Source organism: Bufo bufo, chromosome 1 (assembly GCF_905171765.1).
Source record: "Bufo bufo chromosome 1, aBufBuf1.1, whole genome shotgun sequence".
In the NCBI taxonomy this organism is placed as follows: domain Eukaryota; kingdom Metazoa; phylum Chordata; class Amphibia; order Anura; family Bufonidae; genus Bufo; species Bufo bufo.
Window position 1 is genome coordinate 840,110,954 of NC_053389.1, and position 23,188 is coordinate 840,134,141.

At 53.3% G+C, this 23,188-nt stretch overlaps 2 protein-coding genes across 7 annotated transcripts in view; both read left to right on the plus strand.

Annotated features, from left to right (window-relative positions):
* LOC120986705 (phospholipid scramblase 3-like) overlaps nt 1-17,113 on the plus strand; it is a 59,521-nt gene extending 42,408 nt beyond the window's left edge. For all 4 annotated transcript variants that reach the window (XM_040415404.1, XM_040415406.1, XM_040415408.1 and 1 more), the window contains exons 5-8: nt 2,611-2,792; nt 2,999-3,160; nt 12,972-13,100; nt 16,683-17,113. In XM_040415404.1, coding sequence (XP_040271338.1) covers nt 2,611-2,792; nt 2,999-3,160; nt 12,972-13,100; nt 16,683-16,736 — 527 coding nt within the window. In that variant the 3' untranslated portion in view covers nt 16,737-17,113. The remainder of the gene's footprint in view (nt 1-2,610; nt 2,793-2,998; nt 3,161-12,971; nt 13,101-16,682) is intronic.
* The window catches only part of LOC120986703 (phospholipid scramblase 3-like), a 270,830-nt gene that overhangs the window by 98,068 nt on the left and 149,574 nt on the right, over nt 1-23,188 (plus strand). The gene's annotated exons all lie outside the window — the stretch shown is intronic.

Sequence of the window (23,188 nt, forward strand, 5' to 3'; positions counted from 1 at the left end):
TACTGCAGTCTAGTGGTTAGTACTAGCTCTCAGTGTTTTGGTGGTTTAGTCCTGCAGTCTAGTGGTTAGTGCTGGCTCTCAGTGTTTTGGTGGTTTAGTCCTGCAGTCTAGTGGTTAGTGCTGGCTCTCAGTGTTTTGGTGGTTTAGTCCTGCAGTCTAGTGGTTAGTGCTGGCTCTCAGTGTTTTGGTGGTTTAGTACTGCAGTCTAGTGGTTAGTGCTGGCTCTCAGTGTTTTGGTGGTTTAGTCCTGCAGTCTAGTGGTTAGTGCTGGCTCTCAGTGTTTTGGTGGTCGTGTCCTGCATTCTAGTGGTTAGTGCTGGCTCTCAGTGTTTTGGTGGTTTAGTCCTGCAGTCTAGTAGTTAGTGCTGGCTCTCAGTGTTTTGGTGGTTTAGTCCTGCAATCTAGTGGTTAGTGCTGGCTCTCAGTGTTTTGGTGGTTTAGTCCTGCATTCTAGTGGTTAGTGCTGGCTCTCAGTGTTTTGGTGGTTTAGTCCTGCATTCTAGTGGTTACTGCTGGCTCTCAGTGTTTTGGTGGTTTAGTCCTGCAGTCTAGTGGTTAGTGCTGGCTCTCAGTGTTTTGGTGGTCGTGTCCTGCATTCTAGTAGTTAGTGCTGGCTCTCAGTGTTTTGGTGGTTTAGTCCTGCAGTCTAGTGGTTAGTGCTGGCTCTCAGTGTTTTGGTGGTCGTGTCCTGCATTCTAGTGGTTAGTGCTGGCTCTCAGTGTTTTGGTGGTTTAGTCCTGCAGTCTAGTAGTTAGTGCTGGCTCTCAGTGTTTTGGTGGTTTAGTCCTGCAGTCTAGAGGTTAGTGCTGGCTCTCAGTGTTTTGGTGGTTTAGTCCTGCATTCTAGTGGTTAGTTCTGGCTCTCAGTGTTTTGGTGGTTTAGTACTGCAGTCTAGTGGTTAGTGCTGGCACTCAGTGTTTTGGTGGTTTAGTCCTGCTGTCTAGTGGTTAGTGCTGGCTCTCAGTGTTTTGGTGGTTTAGTCCTGCTGTCTAGTGGTTAGTGCTGGCTCTCAGTGTTTTGGTGGTTTAGTCCTGCATTCTAATGGTTAGTGCTGGCTCTCAGTGTTTTGGTGGTTTAGTCCTGCAGTCTAGTGGTTAGTGCTGGCTCTCAGTGTTTTGGTGGTTTAGTCCTGCTGTCTAGTGGTTAGTGCTGGCTCTCAGTGTTTTGGTGGTTTAGCCTGCATTCTAGTGGTTAGTGCTGGCTCTCAGTGTTTTGGTGGTCCTGTCCTGCGGTCTAGTGGTTAGTGCTGGCTCTCAGTGTTTTGGTGGTTTAGTACTGCAGTCTAGTGGTTAGTACTAGCTCTCAGTGTTTTGGTGGTTTAGTCCTGCAGTCTAGTGGTTAGTGCTGGCTCTCAGTGTTTTGGTGGTTTAGTCCTGCAGTCTAGTGGTTAGTGCTGGCTCTCAGTGTTTTGGTGGTTTAGTACTGCAGTCTAGTGGTTAGTGCTGGCTCTCAGTGTTTTGGTGGTTTAGTCCTGCAGTCTAGTGGTTAGTGCTGGCTCTCAGTGTTTTGGTGGTTTAGTACTGCAGTCTAGTGGTTAGTACTAGCTCTCAGTGTTTTGGTGGTTTAGTCCTGCAGTCTAGTGGTTAGTGCTGGCTCTCAGTGTTTTGGTGGTTTAGTCCTGCAGTCTAGTGGTTAGTGCTGGCTCTCAGTGTTTTGGTGGTTTAGTCCTGCAGTCTAGTGGTTAGTGCTGGCTCTCAGTGTTTTGGTGGTTTAGTCCTGCAGTCTAGTGGTTAGTGCTGGCTCTCAGTGTTTTGGTGGTTTAGTACTGCAGTCTAGTGGTTAGTGCTGGCTCTCAGTGTTTTGGTGGTTTAGTCCTGCAGTCTAGTGGTTAGTGCTGGCTCTCAGTGTTTTGGTGGTTTAGTCCTGCAGTCTAGTGGTTAGTGCTGGCTCTCAGTGTTTTGGTGGTTTAGTCCTGCAGTCTAGTGGTTAGTGCTGGCTCTCAGTGTTTTGGTGGTTTAGTCCTGCAGTCTAGTGGTTAGTGCTGGGTCTCAGTGTTTTGGTGGTTTAGTCCTGCAGTCTAGTGGTTAGTGCTGGCTCTTAGTGTTTTGGTGGTTTAGTCCTGCAGTCTAGTGGTTAGTTCCCCTCAGCGTCCCCGGCCTCATCCCCTGCAGCCCCTGTAGTGTCTCAGGCTCTAGAGCAGAGTTCAGACCAGGCTGTCGGTCTCTGTAGATGTGGCTTATTTTCAGTGTCTTCTGCACTGGGTTCTGATTATGGTTCTGACTCCCGGTGTCTTCTGCACTGGGTTCTGATTATGGTTTTGACGCCCGGTGTCTTCTGCACTGGGTTCTGATTATGGTTCTGACTCCCGGTGTCTTCTGCACTGGGTTCTGATTATGGTTCTGACTCCCGGTGTCTTCTGCACTGGGTTCTGATTATGGTTCTGACTCCCGGTGTCTTCTGCACTGGGTTCTGATTATGGTTCTGACTCCCGGTGTCTTCTGCACTGGGTTCTGATTATGGTTCTGACTCCCGGTGTCTTCTGCACTGGGTTCTGATTATGGTTCTGACTCCCGGTGTCTTCTGCACTGGGTTCTGATTATGGTTCTGACTCCCGGTGTCTTCTGCACTGGGTTCTGATTATGGTTCTGACTCCCGGTGTCTTCCCTCCAGTCACAGTGTCGCAGGGCTGGGGCTTGTCCTTTGATGTGCTGAATCTGGTTGGTCAGCGACTATTCCAGGTGGAGCAGAACGTGGTGTGCTGCGGACCCCTCTATGATGTCAGGATACGAGACAACAGCAACAACGAGGTCCTGCATCTGCTGGAGAACTGCGGCTGCACCTGCACCCGGGAGGTGAGGCTGGTAGTGTCCGCGGGGATGTGGGGCACTGTCACTTGGTCTCTCCAGATTACAGGGTCCCCAACAGTCACCCTTGTATTCCTGACAGCGCGCGTCCCCTGAGATCTGCCACCGTTATGTGTGGCGCCCTCTGATCAGAGATTACAACATAAGAGGTAATGAGAGTTCGATAACCTGATGCCATGATCGTCCTCTTCCAGATGGAGGTGCACGGCCCCTCGGGGCAGCTGATGGGATTCGTCAAGGTGCATTGGAACAATATGGTCACCCACCTGTCATTGATGAATACCTCCGGGCAGGTCACCCTCATCATCCTGGGGCCCAGCTTCCAGAACAGCATCTTCGGCAACGTCAGCTTTGAGGTAAATATAGAACAAAACATATCCGCCCCTCCCCTTGCAGGGTGATACAGACAGAAGAGAGCTATGAGCCTGCCCCTCCTCCTGCAGGGTGATACAGACAGAAGAGAGCTATGAGCCTGCCCCTCCTCCTGCAGGGTGATACAGACAGAAGAGAGCTATGAGCCTGCCCCTCCTCCTGCAGGGTGATACAGACAGAAGAGAGCTATGAGCCTGCCCCTCCTCCTGCAGGGTGATACAGACAGAGGAGAGCTATGAGCCTGCCCCTCCTCCTGCAGGATGATACAGACAGATGAGAGCTATGAGCCTGCCCCTCCTCCTGCAGGGTGATACAGACAGAAGAGAGCTATGAGCCTGCCCCTCCTCCTGCAGGGTGATACAGACAGAAGAGAGCTATGAGCCTGCCCCTCCCCCTGCAGGGTGATACAGACAGGAGAGAGCTATGAGCCCGCCCCTCCTCCTGCAGGGTGATACATACAGAAGGGAGCTCTGAGCCTGCCCCTCCTCCTGCAGGGTGATACAGACAGAGGAGAGCTATGAGCCTGCCCCTCCTCCTGCAGGGTGATACTGACAGAAGAGAGCTATGAGCCCGCCCCTCCTCCTGCAGGGTGATACAGACAGAAGAGAGCTATGAGCCTGCCCCGCCTCCTGCAGGGTGATACAGACAGAAGAGAGCTATGAGCCTGCCCCTCCTCCTGCAGGGTGATACAGACAGAAGAGAGCTATGAGCCTGCCCCTCCTCCTGCAGGGTGATACAGACAGAAGAGAGCTATGAGCCTGCCCCTCCTCCTGCAGGGTGATACAGACAGAAGAGAGCTATGAGCCTGCCCCTCCTCCTGCAGGGTGATACAGACAGAAGAGAGCTATGAGCCTGCCCCTCCTCCTGCAGGGTGATACAGACAGAAGAGAGCTATGAGCCTGCCCCTCCTCCTGCAGGGTGATACAGACAGAAGAGAGCTATGAGCCTGCCCCTCCTCCTGCAGGGTGATACAGACAGAAGAGAGCTATGAGCCTGCCCCTCCCCCTGCAGGGTGATACAGACAGAAGAGAGCTATGAGCCTGCCCCTCCTCCTGCAGGGTGATCCAGACAGAAGAGAGCTATGAGCCTGCCCCGCCTCCTGCAGGGTGATACAGACAGAAGAGAGCTATGAGCCTGCCCCTCCTCCTGCAGGGTGATACAGACAGAAGAGAGCTATGAGCCTGCCCCTCCTCCTGCAGGGTGATACAGACAGAAGAGAGCTATGAGCCTGCCCCTCCCCCTGCAGGGTGATACAGACAGAAGAGAGCTGTGAGCCTGCCCCTCCTCCTGCAGGGTGATACAGACAGAAGAGAGCTATGAGCCTGCCCCTCCTCCTGCAGGGTGATACAGACAGAAGAGAGCTATGAGCCTGCCCCTCCTCCTGCAGGGTGATACAGACAGAAGAGAGCTATGAGCCTGCCCCGCCCCCTGCAGGGTGATACAGACAGAGGAGAGTTATGAGCCTGCCCCTCCCCCTGCAGGGTGATACAGACAGAGGAGAGCTATGAGCCTGCCCCTCCTCCTGTAGGGTGATACAGACAGAAGAGAGCTATGAGCCTGCCCCTCCTCCTGCAGGGTGATACAGACAGAAGAGAGCTATGAGCCTGCCCCTCCTCCTGCAGGGTGATACAGACAGAAGGGAGCTATGAGCCTGCCCCTCCTCCTGCAGGGTGATACAGACAGAAGAGAGCTATGAGCCTGCCCCTCCTCCTGCAGGGTGATACAGACAGAAGAGAGCTGTGAGCCTGCCCCTCCCCCTGCAGGGTGATACAGACAGAGGAGAGCTATGAGCCTGCCCCTCCTCCTGCAGGGTGATACAGACAGAAGAGAGCTATGAGCCTGCCCCTCCTCCTGCAGGGTGATACAGACAGAAGAGAGCTATGAGCCTGCCCCTCCTCCTGCAGGGTGATACAGACAGAGGAGAGCTATGAGCCTGCCCCTCCTCCTGCAGGGTGATACAGACAGAAGAGAGCTATGAGCCTGCCCCTCCTCCTGCAGGGTGATACAGACAGAAGGGAGCTATGAGCCTGCCCCTCCTCCTGCAGGGTGATACAGACAGAAGAGAGCTATGAGTCTGCCCCTCCTCCTGCAGGGTGATACAGACAGAAGAGAGCTATGAGCCCGCCCCTCCTCCTGCAGGGGGATACAGACAGAAGAGAGCTATGAGCCTGCCCCTCCTCCTGCAGGGTGATACAGACAGAAGAGAGCTATGAGCCTGCCCCTCCTCCTGCAGGGTGATACAGACAGAAGAGAGCTATGAGCCTGCCCCTCCTCCTGCAGGGTGATACAGACAGAAGAGAGCTATGAGCCTGCCCCTCCTCCTGCAGGGTGATACAGACAGAAGAGAGCTATGAGCCTGCCCCTCCTCCTGCAGGGTGATACAGACAGAAGAGAGCTATGAGCCTGCCCCTCCTCCTGCAGGGTGATACAGACAGAAGAGAGCTATGAGCCTGCCCCTCCTCCTGCAGGATGATACAGACAGAAGAGAGCTATGAGCCTGCCCCTCCCCCTGCAGGGTGATACAGACAGGAGAGAGCTATGAGCCCGCCCCTCCTCCTGCAGGGTGATACATACAGAAGGGAGCTCTGAGCCTGCCCCTCCTCCTGCAGGGTGATACAGACAGAGGAGAGCTATGAGCCTGCCCCTCCTCCTGCAGGGTGATACTGACAGAAGAGAGCTATGAGCCCGCCCCTCCTCCTGCAGGGTGATACAGACAGAAGAGAGCTATGAGCCTGCCCCGCCTCCTGCAGGGTGATACAGACAGAAGAGAGCTATGAGCCTGCCCCTCCTCCTGCAGGGTGATACAGACAGAAGAGAGCTATGAGCCTGCCCCTCCTCCTGCAGGGTGATACAGACAGAAGAGAGCTATGAGCCTGCCCCTCCCCCTGCAGGGTGATACAGACAGAAGAAAGCTATGAGCCTGCCCCTCCTCCTGCAGGGTGATCCAGACAGAAGAGAGCTATGAGCCTGCCCCGCCTCCTGCAGGGTGATACAGACAGAAGAGAGCTATGAGCCTGCCCCTCCTCCTGCAGGGTGATACAGACAGAAGAGAGCTATGAGCCTGCCCCTCCTCCTGCAGGGTGATACAGACAGAAGAGAGCTATGAGCCTGCCCCTCCCCCTGCAGGGTGATACAGACAGAAGAGAGCTGTGAGCCTGCCCCTCCTCCTGCAGGGTGATACAGACAGAAGAGAGCTATGAGCCTGCCCCTCCTCCTGCAGGGTGATACAGACAGAAGAGAGCTATGAGCCTGCCCCTCCTCCTGCAGGGTGATACAGACAGAAGAGAGCTATGAGCCTGCCCCGCCCCCTGCAGGGTGATACAGACAGAGGAGAGTTATGAGCCTGCCCCTCCCCCTGCAGGGTGATACAGACAGAGGAGAGCTATGAGCCTGCCCCTCCTCCTGTAGGGTGATACAGACAGAAGAGAGCTATGAGCCTGCCCCTCCTCCTGCAGGGTGATACAGACAGAAGAGAGCTATGAGCCTGCCCCTCCTCCTGCAGGGTGATACAGACAGAAGGGAGCTATGAGCCTGCCCCTCCTCCTGCAGGGTGATACAGACAGAAGAGAGCTATGAGCCTGCCCCTCCTCCTGCAGGGTGATACAGACAGAAGAGAGCTGTGAGCCTGCCCCTCCCCCTGCAGGGTGATACAGACAGAGGAGAGCTATGAGCCTGCCCCTCCTCCTGCAGGGTGATACAGACAGAAGAGAGCTATGAGCCTGCTTCTCCTCCTGCAGGGTGATACAGACAGAAGAGAGCTATGAGCCTGCCCCTCCTCCTGCAGGGTGATACAGACAGAGGAGAGCTATGAGCCTGCCCCTCCTCCTGCAGGGTGATACAGACAGAAGAGAGCTATGAGCCTGCCCCTCCTCCTGCAGGGTGATACAGACAGAAGGGAGCTATGAGCCTGCCCCTCCTCCTGCAGGGTGATACAGACAGAAGAGAGCTATGAGCCTGCCCCTCCTCCTGCAGGGTGATACAGACAGAAGAGAGCTATGAGCCCGCCCCTCCTCCTGCAGGGGGATACAGACAGAAGAGAGCTATGAGCCTGCCCCTCCTCCTGCAGGGTGATACAGACAGAAGAGAGCTATGAGCCTGCCCCTCCTCCTGCAGGGTGATACAGACAGAAGAGAGCTATGAGCCTGCCCCTCCTCCTGCAGGGTGATACAGACAGAAGAGAGCTATGAGCCTGCCCCTCCTCCTGCAGGGTGATACAGACAGAAGAGAGCTATGAGCCTGCCCCTCCTCCTGCAGGGTGATACAGACAGAAGAGAGCTATGAGCCTGCCCCTCCTCCTGCAGGGTGATACAGACAGAGGGGAGCTATGAGCCTGCCCCTCCTCCTGCAGGGTGATACAGACAGAAGAGAGCTATGAGCCTGCCCCTCCTCCTGCAGGATGACACAGACAGAATAGAGCTATGAGCCTGCCCCTCCTCCTGCAGGGTGATACAGACAGAAGAGAGCTATGAGCCTGCCCCGCCCCCTGCAGGGTGATACAGACAGAGGAGAGCTATGAGCCTGCCCCTCCTCCTGCAGGGTGGTACAGACAGAAGAGAGCTATGAGCCTGCCCCTCCTCCTGCAGGGTGATACAGACAGAAGAGAGCTATGAGCCCGCCCCCTGCAGGGGTGATACAGACAGAAGAGAGCTATGAGCCTGCCCCTCCTCCTGCACGGTGATACAGACAGAAGAGAGCTATGAGCCTGCCCCTCCTCCTGCAGGATGACACAGACAGAATAGAGCTATGAGCCTGCCCCTCCTCCTGCAGGGTGATACAGACAGAAGAGAGCTATGAGCCTGCCCCGCCCCCTGCAGGGTGATACAGACAGAGGAGAGCTATGAGCCTGCCCCTCCTCCTGCAGGGTGGTACAGACAGAAGAGAGCTATGAGCCTGCCCCTCCTCCTGCAGGGTGATACAGACAGAAGAGAGCTATGAGCCCGCCCCCTGCAGGGTGATACAGACAGAAGAGAGCTATGAGCCTGCCCCTCCTCCTGCACGGTGATACAGACAGAAGAGAGCTATGAGCCTGCCCCTCCTCCTGCAGGGTGATACAGACAGAGGAGAGCTATGAGCCTGCCCCTCCTCCTGCAGGGTGATACAGACAGAAGAGAGCTATGAGCCTGCCCCTCCTCCTGCAGGGTGATACAGACAGAAGAGAGCTATGAGCCTGCCCCTCCTCCTGCAGGGTGATACAGACAGAAAAGAGCTATGAGCCTGCCCCTCCTCCTGCAGGGTGATACAGACAGAGGAGAGCTATGAGCCTGCCCCGCCCCCTGCAGGGTGAGACAGACAGAAGAGAGCTATGAGCCTGCCCCTCCTCCTGCAGGGTGATACAGACAGAAGAGAGCTATGAGCCTGCCCCTCCTCCTGCAGGGTGATACAGACAGAGGAGAGCCATGAGCCTGCCCCTCCCCCTGCAGGGTGATACAGACAGAAGAGAGCTATGAGCCTGCCCCTCCTCCTGCAGGGTGATACAGACAGAAGAGAGCTATGAGCCTGCCCCTCCTCCTGCAGGGTGATACAGACAGAAGAGAGCTATGAGCCTGCCCCTCCTCATGCAGGGTGATACAGACAGAAGAGAGCTATGAGCCTGCCCCTCCTCCTGCAGGGTGATACAGACAGAAGAGAGCTATGAGCCTGCCCCTCCTCCTGCAGGGTGATACAGACAGAAGAGAGCTATGAGCCTGCCCCTCCCCCTGCAGGGTGATACAGATAGATGAGAGCTATGAGCCTGCCCCTCCTCCTGCAGGGTGATACAGACAGAAGAGAGCTATGAGCCTGCCCCTCCCCCTGCAGGGTGATACAGACAGAAGAGAGCTATGAGTCTGCCCATCCTCCTGCAGGGTGACACAGACAGAGGGGAGCTATGAGCCTGCCCCTCCTCCTGCAGGGTGATACAGACAGAAGAGAGCTATGAGCCTGCCCCTCCTCCTGCAGGGTGATACAGACAGAAGAGAGCTATGAGCCTGCCCCTCCTCCTGCAGGGTGATACAGACAGAAGAGAGCTATGAGCCTGCCCCTCCTCCTGCAGGGTGATACAGACAGAAGAGAGCTATGAGCCTGCCCCTCCTCCTGCAGGGTGATACAGACAGAAGAGAGCTATGAGCCTGCCCCTCCTCCTGCAGGGTGATACATACAGAAGAGAGCTATGAGCCTGCCCCTCCTCCTGCAGGGTGATATAGAAGAGAGCTATGAGCCTGCCCCGCCCCCTGTAGGGTGATACAGACAGAAGAGAGCTATGAGCCCGCCCCTCCTCCTGCAGGGTGATATAGAAGAGAGCTATGAGCCTGCCCCTCCCCCTGCAGGGTGATATAGAAGAGAGCTATGAGCCTGCCCCTCCTCCTGCAGGGTAATACAGACAGAAGAGAGCTATGAGCCTGCCCCTCCTCCTGCAGGGTGATACAGACAGAAGAGAGCTATGAGCCTGCCCCTCCTCCTGCAGGGTGATATAGAAGAGAGCTATGAGCCTGCCCCGCCCCCTGTAGGGTGATACAGACAGAAGAGAGCTATGAGCCTGCCCCTCCTCCTGCAGGGTGATATAGAAGAGAGCTATGAGCCTGCCCCTCCCCCTGCAGGGTGATATAGAAGAGAGCTATGAGCCTGCCCCTCCTCCTGCAGGGTAATACAGACAGAAGAGAGCTATGAGCCTGCCCCTCCTCCTGCAGGGTGATACAGACAGAAGAGAGCTATGAGCCTGCCCCTCCTCCTGCAGGGTGATACAGACAGAAGAGAGCTATGAGCCTGCCCCTCCTCCTGCAGGGTAATATAGAAGAGGGCTATGAGCCTGCCCCTCCCCCTGCAGGGTGATATAGAAGAGAGCTATGAGCCTGCCCCTCCTCCTGCAGGGTGATACAGACAGAGGAGAGCTATGAGCCTGCCCCTCCTCCTGCAGGGTGATACAGACAGAAGAGAGCTATGAGCCTGCCCCTCCTCCTGCAGGATGATACAGACAGATGAGAGCTATGAGCCTGCCCCTCCTCCTGCAGGGTGATACAGACAGAAGAGAGCTATGAGCCTGCCCCTCCCCCTGCAGGGTGATACAGACAGAAGAGAGCTATGAGTCTGCCCCTCCTCCTGCAGGGTGATATAGAAGAGGGCTATGAGCCTGCCCCTCCCCCCTGCAGGGTGATATAAAAGAGAGCTATGAGCCTGCCCCTCCTCCTGCAGGGTGATACAGACAGAAGAGAGCTATGAGCCTGCCCCTCCTCCTGCAGGGTGATACAGAGAGAAGAGAGCTATGAGCCTGCCTCTCCTCCTGCAGGGTGATACAGACAGAAGAGAGCTATGAGCCTGCCCCTCCTCCTGCAGGGTGATACAGACAGAAGAGAGCTATGAGCCTGCCCCTCCTCCTGCAGGGTGATACAGACAGTAGAGAGCTATGAGCCTGTCCCTCCTCCTGCAGGGTGATACAGACAGAAGAGAGCTATGAGCCTGCCCCTCCCCCTGCAGGGTGATACAGACAGAAGAGAGCTATGAGCCTGCCCCTCCTCCTGCAGGGTGATACAGAAGAGAGCTATGAGCCTGCCCCTCCTCCTGCAGGGTGATACAGACAGAGGAGAGCTATGAGCCTGCCCCTCCTCCTGCAGGGTGATACAGACAGAGGAGAGCTATGAGCCTGCCCCTCCTCCTGCAGGGTGATACAGACAGAAGAGAGCTATGAGCCTGCCCCTCCTCCTGCAGGGTGATACAGACAGAAGAGAGCTATGAGCCTGCCCCTCCTCCTGCAGGGTGATAGCTATACAGACAGAAGAGAGCTATGAGCCTGCCCCTCCTCCTGCAGGGTGATACAGACAGAAGAGAGCTATGAGCCTGCCCCTCCCCCTGCAGGGTGATACAGACAGAAGAGAGCTATGAGCCTGCCCCTCCTCCTGCAGGGTGATACAGAGAGAAGAGAGCTATGAGCCTGCCCCTCCTCCTGCAGGGTGATACAGACAGAAGAGAGCTATGAGCCTGCCCCTCCTCCTGCAGGGTGATACATACAGAAGAGAGCTATGAGCCTGCCCCTCCTCCTGCAGGGTGATACAGACAGAAGAGAGCTATGAGCCTGCCCCTCCTACTGCAGGGTGATACAGACAGAGGAGAGCTATGAGCCTACCCCTCCCCCTGCAGGGTGATACAGACAGAAGAGAGCTATGAGCCTGCCCCTCCCCCTGCAGGGTGATACAGACAGAAGAGAGCTATGAGCCTGCCCCTCCTCCTGCAGGGTGATACAGACAGAAGAGAGCTATGAGCCTGCCCCTCCTCCTGCAGGGTGATACAGACAGAAGAGAGCTATGAGCCTGCCCCTCCTCCTGCAGGGTGATACAGACAGAAGAGAGCTATGAGCCTGCCCCTCCTCCTGCAGGGTGATACAGACAGAAGAGAGCTATGAGCCTGCCCCTCCTCCTGCAGGGTGATACAGACAGAAGAGAGCTATGAGCCTGCCCCTCCTCCTGCAGGGTGACACAGACAGAAGAGAGCTATGAGCCTGCCCCTCCTCCTGCAGGGTGATACAGACAGAAGAGAGCTATGAGCCTGCCCCTCCTCCTGCAGGGTGATACAGACAGAAGAGAGCTATGAGCCTGCCCCTCCTCCTGCAGGGTGATACAGACAGAAGAGAGCTATGAGCCTGCCCCTCCTCCTGCAGGGTGATACAGACAGAAGAGAGCTATGAGCCTGCCCCTCCTCCTGCAGGGTGACACAGACAGAAGAGAGCTATGAGCCTGCCCCTCCTCCTGCAGGGTGATACAGACAGAAGAGAGCTATGAGCCTGCCCCTCCTCCTGCAGGGTGACACAGACAGAAGAGAGCTATGAGCCTGCCCCTCCTCCTGCAGGGTGATACAGACAGAAGAGAGCTATGAGCCTGCCCCTCCTCCTGCAGGGTGATACAGACAGAAGAGAGCTATGAGCCTGCCTCTCCTCCTGCAGGGTGATACAGACAGAAGAGAGCTATGAGCCTGCCCCTCCTCCTGCAGGGTGATACAGACAGAAGAGAGCTATGAGCCTGCCCCTCCTCCTGCAGGGTGATACAGACAGAAGAGAGCTATGAGTCTGCCCCTCCTCCAGCAGGGTGATACAGACAGAAGAGAGCTATGAGCCTGCCCCTCCTCCTGCAGGGTGATACATACAGAAGGGAGCTATGAGCCTGCCCCTCCCCCTGCAGGGTGATACAGACAGAAGAGAGCTATGAGCCTGCCCCTCCTCCTGCAGGGTGATACAGACAGAAGAGAGCTATGAGCCTGCCCCTCCTCCTGCAGGGTGATACAGACAGAAGAGAGCTATGAGCCTGCCCCTCCCCCTGCAGGGTGATACAGACAGAAGAGAGCTATGAGCCTGCCCCTCCTCCTACAGGGTGATACAGACAGAAGAGAGCTATGAGCCTGCCCCTCCTCCTGCAGGGTGATACAGACAGAAGAGAGCTATGAGCCTGCCCCTCCTCCTGCAGGGTGATACAGACAGAAGAGAGCTATGAGCCTGCCCCTCCCCCTGCAGGGTGATACAGACAGAAGAGAGCTATGAGCCTGCCCCTCCTCCTGCAGGGTGATACAGACAGAAGAGAGCTATGAGCCTGCCCCTCCTCCTGCAGGGTGATACAGACAGAAGGGAGCTATGAGCCTGCCCCTCCTCCTGCAGGGTGATACAGACAGAAGAGAGCTATGAGCCTGCCCCTCCCCCTGCAGGGCGATACAGACAGAAGAGAGCTATAAGCCTGCCCCTCCCCCTGCAGGGTGATACAGACAGAAGAGAGCTATGAGCCTGCCCCTCCTCCTGCAGGGTGACATTTTTCAGGCGTTTCTCCCATCTCTGTCTCTCAGGTGAAGTCTCCGGATGAGCAGCATGTGGTGGGGATGATACGGAAAGAGACTGATCATCTTCTGCTTACTTTCCCATTGGACCTGGAGGTGACAATGAAGGCCATGTTGTTGGGCTCCTCCTTGTACCTGGTGAGTAGTTGTCTCCATCTTTGATGAGGGTGACCTTCAGAATGAGCAGAAGATGAGTCGTGATGGTCAGTAGGATAGGTCTCTTAGTGAGGACACAACTCCATCCTGAGTCCATGGTACGCACAGCGGTGATAGATGAGTCTTGGACAGTGTTAGGAGACTGGAGGAAGACAGAGGAGTCTGAAGAGAGCAGAGGAGTCTTGAGGATGAGGCTTAGAGGGGTCTAGACCAGGACAGAGGAGTCTGGAGAATGGGGACAGAGGGGTCTAGAGGAGCACAGAGGAGTCTGGGGATAGAGGACTCTAGAAGAGAACAGAGAAGTCTAGAGGAGAACAAAATCGTAGTCAGGGATAGGTCAAGGTTAGGGCAGGTTGAAATTGTGAAATTATGTGGTCCGAGGTCAGAGCAGACAGCAATGGGTCAATACAGTAATTAGACAGAGGTTGGGTCAAGCATTAGAGAAGCAAAGTCAGGATTCGGGCAGAGGTCAGTACATAAAAAACGCAACCACAGGCAAAAAATCTAACCACACACCGTTGCAGGGACTAGCTAGCTGGACGAATCTATTGCTCAGGCACCTTCTCACATAGGAAGATGCCTTAAGTATTCCAGGGTTACCTGCCATTGGCTGGTGAAGATTAGGATTGTGTGTTAGAACTTTAAGGTGGTACCCTATGGGTAGACTGGAGAGGCTAAGCCAGCAAACGCAGGCCACGGCCTGCAACAAGAGATGGAACATGGCAGGTGTGGACCTCCGGTACAGCATTGGCATTAGCCACCTGGTGAAGTAGGATGGTGGTGGGCATGGGTCACCGGTCTAACATCTAGCAGTCACCAATCTCTCACCAACCCAAAAGTAGTCTGTGAGAGTGTTCTTGTGGCAAGACCCAGTGTGTAATCAGACCACACCTGTAACTACGTATCTGCCTGAGCCATAACCCTAGGGCGCTATTTCTATCTGAGGGCGGGGTTACTTTGTGAGTGTGTGACTCTTTCTCCTCCTTGTCTTCCTCTTTTCCCTCTTCTCCTGCTTTTTCCTTTGTCTTTTCCCCTCATCTTCCCATTCCTCCTCTGATCTTTTTCCCCATCACACTTCACCACTAATCCTTCTCACTTCTTCCTCCTGCACCCATAACTATTCTTCTTTCTCTACCGTTCCCTCTGTTTTTGCTTTCCCCTTCTTCTGCAATTGATTTCCCTTCCCATCCTTTTTCTTCTCCTCTTCCTCTCCACTTACTCTCTCCACTTCTTCTTTCCTCCTCCTCCTTACTCCTGTTCTTCCTCTTTCCTCTATTCTCCTCCACCTTCCTTCCCTCCTCTTCCTCTTTCATCTTCTCCTCTTCCCATTCCCTCAACATCTTCCTTCTTCTCCTCTTCTTTCCCTTTTCTATGTCTTTCCAACATCTTCCCTTCTCCTTTCCCTTTCCTTTCTCCTCTTCTGCTCCCACTCTTTCCCCTTCCATTTTCTCCCCTTCCCCTCCATCTCCTCTCCCTCCATCCACTTTCTTCTCCCCTTATCTCCGGCCATTCTTCTTTATCCTCCCCTTTTCTTCACCATCCTTTTCCTTTATCCCCTTATTTCCTCTTCCCCTCATCTTCTACGTTTGCCCTCCCCTTTCTACTATTCACTTACCCTTCCTTTTTTCATCTTTCTCTATCCCCTTTCCATTTTCCCTTTTACTCTTCTTTTCCTTCTTCTCTTTTATTTACTTTCCTTCCACTTACTCTTTTCCCCTTCAGCTTCTTGCATAATCTTCCACTTTGCCTTTTAATTTCCCCTTCCGCTCCTCTATTACCTCCCACTCTTCCTCCCTGTCCCCATCTACCCCCTCTGCATTCTTTTCCTCCTCCACTCTTCCTCTCCTCTTCTTTCCTTCCTTCCTCTATTTCCCCCCCCCCCCCCTTTTTCTTCTATCCTCCTTTTCTCTCTTCCTTCTCCCTTCTATTCCTCTATCACCCTTCCTTTCCTCTTCTCCTCCTCTTCTTCCTCTATCCTTTGCCCATCCTCTGTCCCTGCTTTCTTTTCCTCTTCTCCTCTTCATCTCCGTCTTCTTCCCTTCTCCCCTCTCCTTCTATCCCCTCTTCCATTCTTTCTTCCTCCAATTTTAACCTTTCTCTCTTCTCCCTTCTTTTTCTCTATCCCCTTCTCCTCCTCTTCCCTTCCTCTATCCTTTCTCCCTCCTCTGCATCTATCCTCCTTCTATTCCTCCCCCCTCACTTCCTCTATCCCCTACAAGACTCCTCTATCCCCCACCAGAGCACCAGACTCATCTATGCTTGTGTATAGAGTCCTGGGGGGAAGGGGGGGGGGCTCTTCCTTAATTCCCCTTCCTCTATCCCCTCCTTCTCCTCTTCCTCTATTCCTTCTCCTCAATCCCCCCTTTTTCTAATCCTTCCTCCTCTTCATCTACCATATTCCCTCCTTCTCCTCTTCCTCTATTTCTTCTTCCTCCTTTTCCTCTACCCACTTCTTCCTCTCCCCCTTCCTCTAGTCCTTCTCCGTCCTCTTCCTCTATCCCTTTACTCCTCTTCCCCCCTCCCTTTCTCCATTTGTTTTCCCTCCTCTTCTTCTATACCATCCTTCTCCTCTTCCTCTTCCTCTATATGTTTTCACTCCTCTTCCTCTCCCTTTCCTCTCCACTTGTCTTCCTCTCCCTTTCCCATATTCCTTCTTCTTTCTCTATCCCCTCCTTCTTCTCTTCCTGTCTCCTCTTCCTCTATTCCTTCTCCCTCCTCTTCCTCTATACCCCCTTCCTCTATCCCCTCCTTTTTCTTCTCCCGCCTTTTCCTCTATCCCCCCTTCCTCTATCACCTCTTTCTCCTCTTCCTGTCTCCCCTTCCTCTATCTCCTATTCCTATATCCCCTCTACCTCCTACTCCTCTTCCTCTTCCCCCTCCTCTTTCTCTACCCCCTCCTATTCCTCTTCCTATCTACCCTTCCTTTATTGCTTCTCCTTTCTCTGCCCCTCTTCCTCTATCACCTTGTCTTCCTCTCCCCTCCTCTTCTTCCGTCCCCACTTCTTCCTCTATCACCTCCTACTTCTCTTCCTGCCTCCCCTTCCTCTATTCCTCTTCCTCTGTCCCCTCCTCTTCTTCTGTCCCCTCCTACTCCTCTTCCTGCCTCCCATTCCTCTTCCTCTGTTCCCTCCTCTTCCTCTATCCGCTTCTTACCTTCTTCCTTTCCCTCCCTTCCTCTATTCCTTCTCCCGTCTCTTCCTCTATTCCCCTTTCTCCTCTTCCTGTCTCCCATTCCTCTATCCCCTCCTACTCCTCTTCCTGCCTCCCCTTCCTCTGTCCCCTCCTCTTCCTCTATCCCTTTCTACTCCTCCTTTTGCCTCCCCTTCCTCTATTCCTCTTTTTCTATCCCCTCCTACTCCTCTTCCCGTCTACCCTTCCTTTATTGCTTCTCTTTTCTCTGCCTCCCTTCCTCTATCACCTAGTCTTCCTCTCCCCTCCTCTTCCTCTAACCCTTTCTACTCCTCTTCCTGCCTCCCTTTCCTCTGTTGCTCTCCCCTTCTCTTCCTCTATCCCCTCTCACCTTCCTTTAAAATGATCAGATTTGACTTTGATTTCCACTTTCAGGAAAATCTCATTAAATCAAAGAGAACGGAATTGCAGAGACAAGCATGTGACTGATACTCATGCAGCACATCTCACCAATATCCCATGTATGCAGCCACATGTATCTGAGCACCTTCTCCGCAGAGCATCATATATCATCCTCAGCATTGCAGAGCATCACACCCAGCATTCCCAGCAAAATGCTCCTCATACTAAACACTAATACTGCAGAACATCTCACCTGGCTCACACTGAAGAGCATCGCACCCACTATACACCCGAGGAATGGTGCCACCGTGGAGGGCTGGCTGGACGTGGACCCTGGATGGTCATGGGCTGGGAGGTTTAACAAGCCACTGGCCCTTTAAGAGAAACCAGTCTAATATGGACAATGTGTATTGTTCTGACAACCTGCATTCCCAGACGGTGTATAATGTACAGGATGTGTGATAATGAGCTGTATTATCTGTATAACCGCTGAATAAATGCTGTATCTGCTGCCTGACGCCTCTGAGGGTGGCGGGATGTGTCCCAGATCTGGGCGCACCGCTTCTTATTGTGGAGATCCCCAGGAGGAGGCCCAACATGCAAAGCATCATGGGAAGAGTATGCAAATCATCCCTTCTCTCCAGCGCCACCTATAGGTGACCCCCTGTAAGTCACTCCCAGACCCGTGAAACACGGCTAGAGGCCAAACCAGAGACCCTCATGTGTCCACAGAGTCAGGGTTCTGACCCTCATCAGTGCGGAACATGCTTGGGCCGTGTGCACTACAAGAACCAGACTCGATATGGATGCAGACAGGGACTCCTGCTGGTTATTAGTCCAACCCTGTGGTCCCAGGAGACCCTCTCTCCACCCTACCAGGTCCCATCAGCTGGAGACCCTCCAGTACTAGGGAAGCTGCAGGATTCAGTGCGGCCATCAGGTGGCAGTGTCACTCAGTGTTGTACATAGGGGACCTGGTTTATCTCAGAAACAACCAAAGTGGGGTGATATCTGACACTACTGTGGGGGCACATGGCTGCACTGTATATGAGGACATGTATCTGACACTTCTGGGGAGCACATGGCTGCACTGTATATGAGGACATGTATCTGACACTACTGGGGAGCACATGGCTGCACTGAATATGGGGACATGTATCTGACACTTCTGGGGAGCACATGGCTGCACTGTATATGGGGACATGTATCTGACACTACTGGGGAGCACATGGCTGCACTGTATATGAGGACATGTATCTGACACTTCTGGGGAGCACATGACTGCACTGTATATGAGGACATGTATCTGACACTACTGGGGGGCACATGGCTGCACTGTATATGGGGACATGTATCTGACACTACTGGGGAGCACATGGCTGCACTGTATATGAGGACATGTATCTGACACTTCTGGGGAGCACATGGCTGCACTGTATATGAGGACATGTATCTGACACTACTGGGGAGCACATGGCTGCACTGTATATGAGGACATGTATCTGACACTACTGGGGAGCACATGGCTGCACTGTATATGGGGACATGTATCTGACACTTCTGGGGAGCACATGGCTGCACTGTATATGGGGACATGTATCTGACACTTCTGGGGAGCACATGGCTGCACTGTATATGAGGACATGTATCTGACACTTCTGGGGAGCACATGGCTGCACTGTATATGAGGACATGTATCTGACACTTCTGGGGGGCACATGGCTGCACTGTATATGGGGACATGTATCTGACACTTCTGGGAGCACATGGCTGCACTGTATATGGGGACATGTATCTGACACTTCTGGGGGGCACATGGCTGCACTGTATATGAGGACATGTATCTGACACTTCTGGGGGGCACATGGCTGCACTGTATATGGGGACATGTATCTGACACTTCTGGGGAGCACATGGCTGCACTGTATATGAGGACATGTATCTGACACTACTGGGGAGCACATGGCTGCACTGTATATGGGGACATGTATCTGACACTTCTGGGGAGCACATGGCTGCACTGTATATGAGGACATGTATCTGACACTTCTGGGGAGCACATGGCTGCACTGTATATGGGGACATGTATCTGACACTACTGGGGAGCACATGGCTGCACTGTATATGAGGACATGTATCTGACACTACTGGGGAGCACATGACTGCACTGTATATGAGGACATGTATCTGACACTTCTGGGAGCACATGGCTGCACTGTATATGGGGACATGTATCTGACACTACTGGGGAGCACATGGCTGTACTGTATATGAGGACATGTATCTGACACTTCTGGGAGCACATGGCTGCACTGTATATGGGGACATGTATCTGACACTACTGGGGGGCACATGGCTGCACTGTATATGAGGACATGTATCTGACACTACTGGGGAGCACATGGCTGCACTGTATATGAGGACATGTATCTGACACTACTGGGGAGCACATGACTGCACTGTATATGAGGACATGTATCTGACACTACTGGGGAGCACATGGCTGCACTGTATATGAGGACATGTATCTGACACTTCTGGGGGGCACATGGCTGCACTGTATATGAGGACATGTATCTGACACTACTGGGGAGCACATGACTGCACTGTATATGAGGACATGTATCTGACACTACTGGGGAGCACATGGCTGCACTGTATATGAGGACATGTATCTGACACTTCTGGGGGCACATGGCTGCACTGTATATGAGGACATGTATCTGACACTTCTGGGGAGCACATGGCTGCACTGTATATGAGGACATGTATCTGACACTACTGGGGAGCACATGGCTGCACTGTATATGAGGACATGTATCTGACACTTCTGGGAGCACATGGCTGCACTGTATATGGGGACATGTATCTGACACTACTGGGGAGCACATGGCTGCACTGTATATGAGGACATGTATCTGACACTTCTGGGGGGCACATGGCTGCACTGTATATGAGGACATGTATCTGACACTTCTGGGAGCACATGGCTGCACTGTATATAAGGACATGTATCTGACACTTCTGGGGAGCACATGGCTGCACTGTATATGAGGACATGTATCTGACACTACTGGGGAGCACATGGCTGCACTGTATATGGGGACATGTATCTGACACTTCTGGGGAGCACATGGCTGCACTGTATATGAGGACATGTATCTGACACTTCTGGGGGGCACATGGCTGCACTGTATATGGGGACATGTATCTGACACTTCTGGGGAGCACATGGCTGCACTGTATATGAGGACATGTATCTGACACTTCTGGGGGCACATGGCTGCACTGTATATGGGGACATGTATCTGACACTACTGGGGAGCACATGGCTGCACTGTATATGAGGACATGTATCTGACACTACTGGGGAGCACATGGCTGCACTGTATATGAGGACATGTATCTGACACTTCTGGGAGCACATGGCTGCACTGTATATGGGGACATGTATCTGACACTACTGGGGAGCACATGGCTGCACTGTATATGAGGACATGTATCTGACACTTCTGGGGGGCACATGGCTGCACTGTATATGAGGACATGTATCTGACACTTCTGGGAGCACATGGCTGCACTGTATATAAGGACATGTATCTGACACTTCTGGGGAGCACATGGCTGCACTGTATATGAGGACATGTATCTGACACTACTGGGGAGCACATGGCTGCACTGTATATGGGGACATGTATCTGACACTTCTGGGGAGCACATGGCTGCACTGTATATGAGGACATGTATCTGACACTTCTGGGGGGCACATGGCTGCACTGTATATGGGGACATGTATCTGACACTTCTGGGGAGCACATGGCTGCACTGTATATGAGGACATGTATCTGACACTTCTGGGGGCACATGGCTGCACTGTATATGGGGACATGTATCTGACACTACTGGGGAGCACATGGCTGCACTGTATATGAGGACATGTATCTGACACTTCTGGGAGCACATGGCTGCACTGTATATGGGGACATGTATCTGACACTACTGGGGAGCACATGGCTGCACTGTATATGAGGACATGTATCTGACACTTCTGGGGGCACATGGCTGCACTGTATATGAGGACATGTATCTGACACTTCTGGGGGCACATGGCTGCACTGTATATGAGGACATGTATCTGACACTTCTGGGGGGCACATGGCTGCACTGTATATGAGGACATGTATCTGACACTACTGGGGGGCACATGGCTGCACTGTATATGAGGACATGTATCTGACACTTCTGGGGAGCACATGGCTGCACTGTATATGAGGACATGTATCTGACACTTCTGGGAGCACATGGCTGTACTGTATATGAGGACATGTATCTGACACTACTGGGGGCACATGGCTGCACTGTATATGAGGACATGTATCTGACACTTCTGGGAGCACATGGCTGCACTGTATATGGGGACATGTATCTGACACTACTGGGGAGCACATGGCTGCACTGTATATGAGGACATGTATCTGACACTTCTGGGGGCACATGGCTGCACTGTATATGGGGACATGTATCTGACACTACTGGGGAGCACATGGCTGCACTGTATATGAGGACATGTATCTGACACTTCTGGGAGCACATGGCTGCACTGTATATGAGGACATGTATCTGACACTTCTGGGGGGCACATGGCTGCACTGTATATGGGGACATGTATCTGACACTTCTGGGAGCACATGGCTGCACTGTATATGAGGACATGTATCTGACACTTCTGGGGGGCACATGGCTGCACTGTATATGGGGACATGTATCTGACACTACTGGGGAGCACATGGCTGCACTGTATATGAGGACATGTATCTGACACTTCTGGGAGCACATGGCTGCACTGTATATGAGGACATGTATCTGACACTTCTGGGGGGCACATGGCTGCACTGTATATGGGGACATGTATCTGACACTACTGGGGAGCACATGGCTGCACTGTATATGGGGACATGTATCTAACACTTCTGGGGAGCACATGGCTGCACTGTATATGGGGACATGTATCTGACACTACTGGGGAGCACATGGCTGCACTGTATATGAGGACATGTATCTGACACTACTGGGGAGCACATGGCTGCACTGTATATGAGGACATGTATCTGACACTACTGGGGAGCACATGGCTGCACTGTATATGAGGACATGTATCTGACACTTCTGGGGAGCACATGGCTGCACTGTATATGAGGACATGTATCTGACACTACTGGGGGGCACATGGCTGCACTGTATATGGGGACATGTATCTGACACTTCTGGGGAGCACATGGCTGCACTGTATATGAGGACATGTATCTGACACTACTGGGGAGCACATGGCTGCACTGTATATGAGGACATGTATCTGACACTACTGGGGGGCACATGGCTGCACTGTATATGAGGACATGTATCTGACACTACTGGGGGGCACATGGCTGCACTGTATATGGGGACATGTATCTGACACTACTGGGGAGCACATGGCTGCACTGTATATGAGGACATGTATCTGACACTTCTGGGGAGCACATGGCTGCACTGTATATGAGGACATGTATCTGACACTTCTGGGGGCACATGACTGCACTGTATATGGGGACATGTATCTGACACTACTGGGGAGCACATGGCTGCACTGTATATGAGGACATGTATCTGACACTACTGGGGAGCACATGGCTGCACTGTATATGAGGACATGTATCTGACACTTCTGAGGGGCACATGGCTGCACTGTATATGAGGACATGTATCTGACACTACTGGGGAGCACATGGCTGCACTGTATATGAGGACATGTATCTGACACTTCTGAGGGGCACATGGCTGCACTGTATATGGGGACATGTATCTGACACTTCTGGGGAGCACATGGCTGCACTGTATATGAGGACATGTATCTGACACTTCTGGGGGGCACATGGCTGCACTGTATATGGGGACATGTATCTGATACTTCTGGGGGGCACATGGCTGCACTGTATATGGGGACATGTATCTGACACTTCTGGGAGCACATGGCTGCACTGTATATGAGGACATGTATCTGACACTTCTGGGGAGCACATGGCTGCACTGTATATGAGGACATGTATCTGACACTTCTGGGGGCACATGGCTGCACTGTATATGAGGACATGTATCTGACACTTCTGGGGAGCACATGGCTGCACTGTATATGAGGACATGTATCTGACACTACTGGGGGGCACATGGCTGCACTGTATATGAGGACATGTATCTGACACTTCTGGGGAGCACATGGCTGCACTGTATATGGGGACATGTATCTGACACTTCTGGGGGGCACATGGCTGCACTGTATATGGGGACATGTATCTGACACTTCTGGGGGGCACATGGCTGCACTGTATATGAGGACATGTATCTGACACTACTGGGGGCACATGGCTGCACTGTATATGGGGACATGTATCTGACACTACTGGGGGCACATGGCTGCACTGTATATGAGGACATGTATCTGACACTACTGGGGCGCACATGGCTGCACTGTATATGGGGACATGTATCTGACACTACTGGGG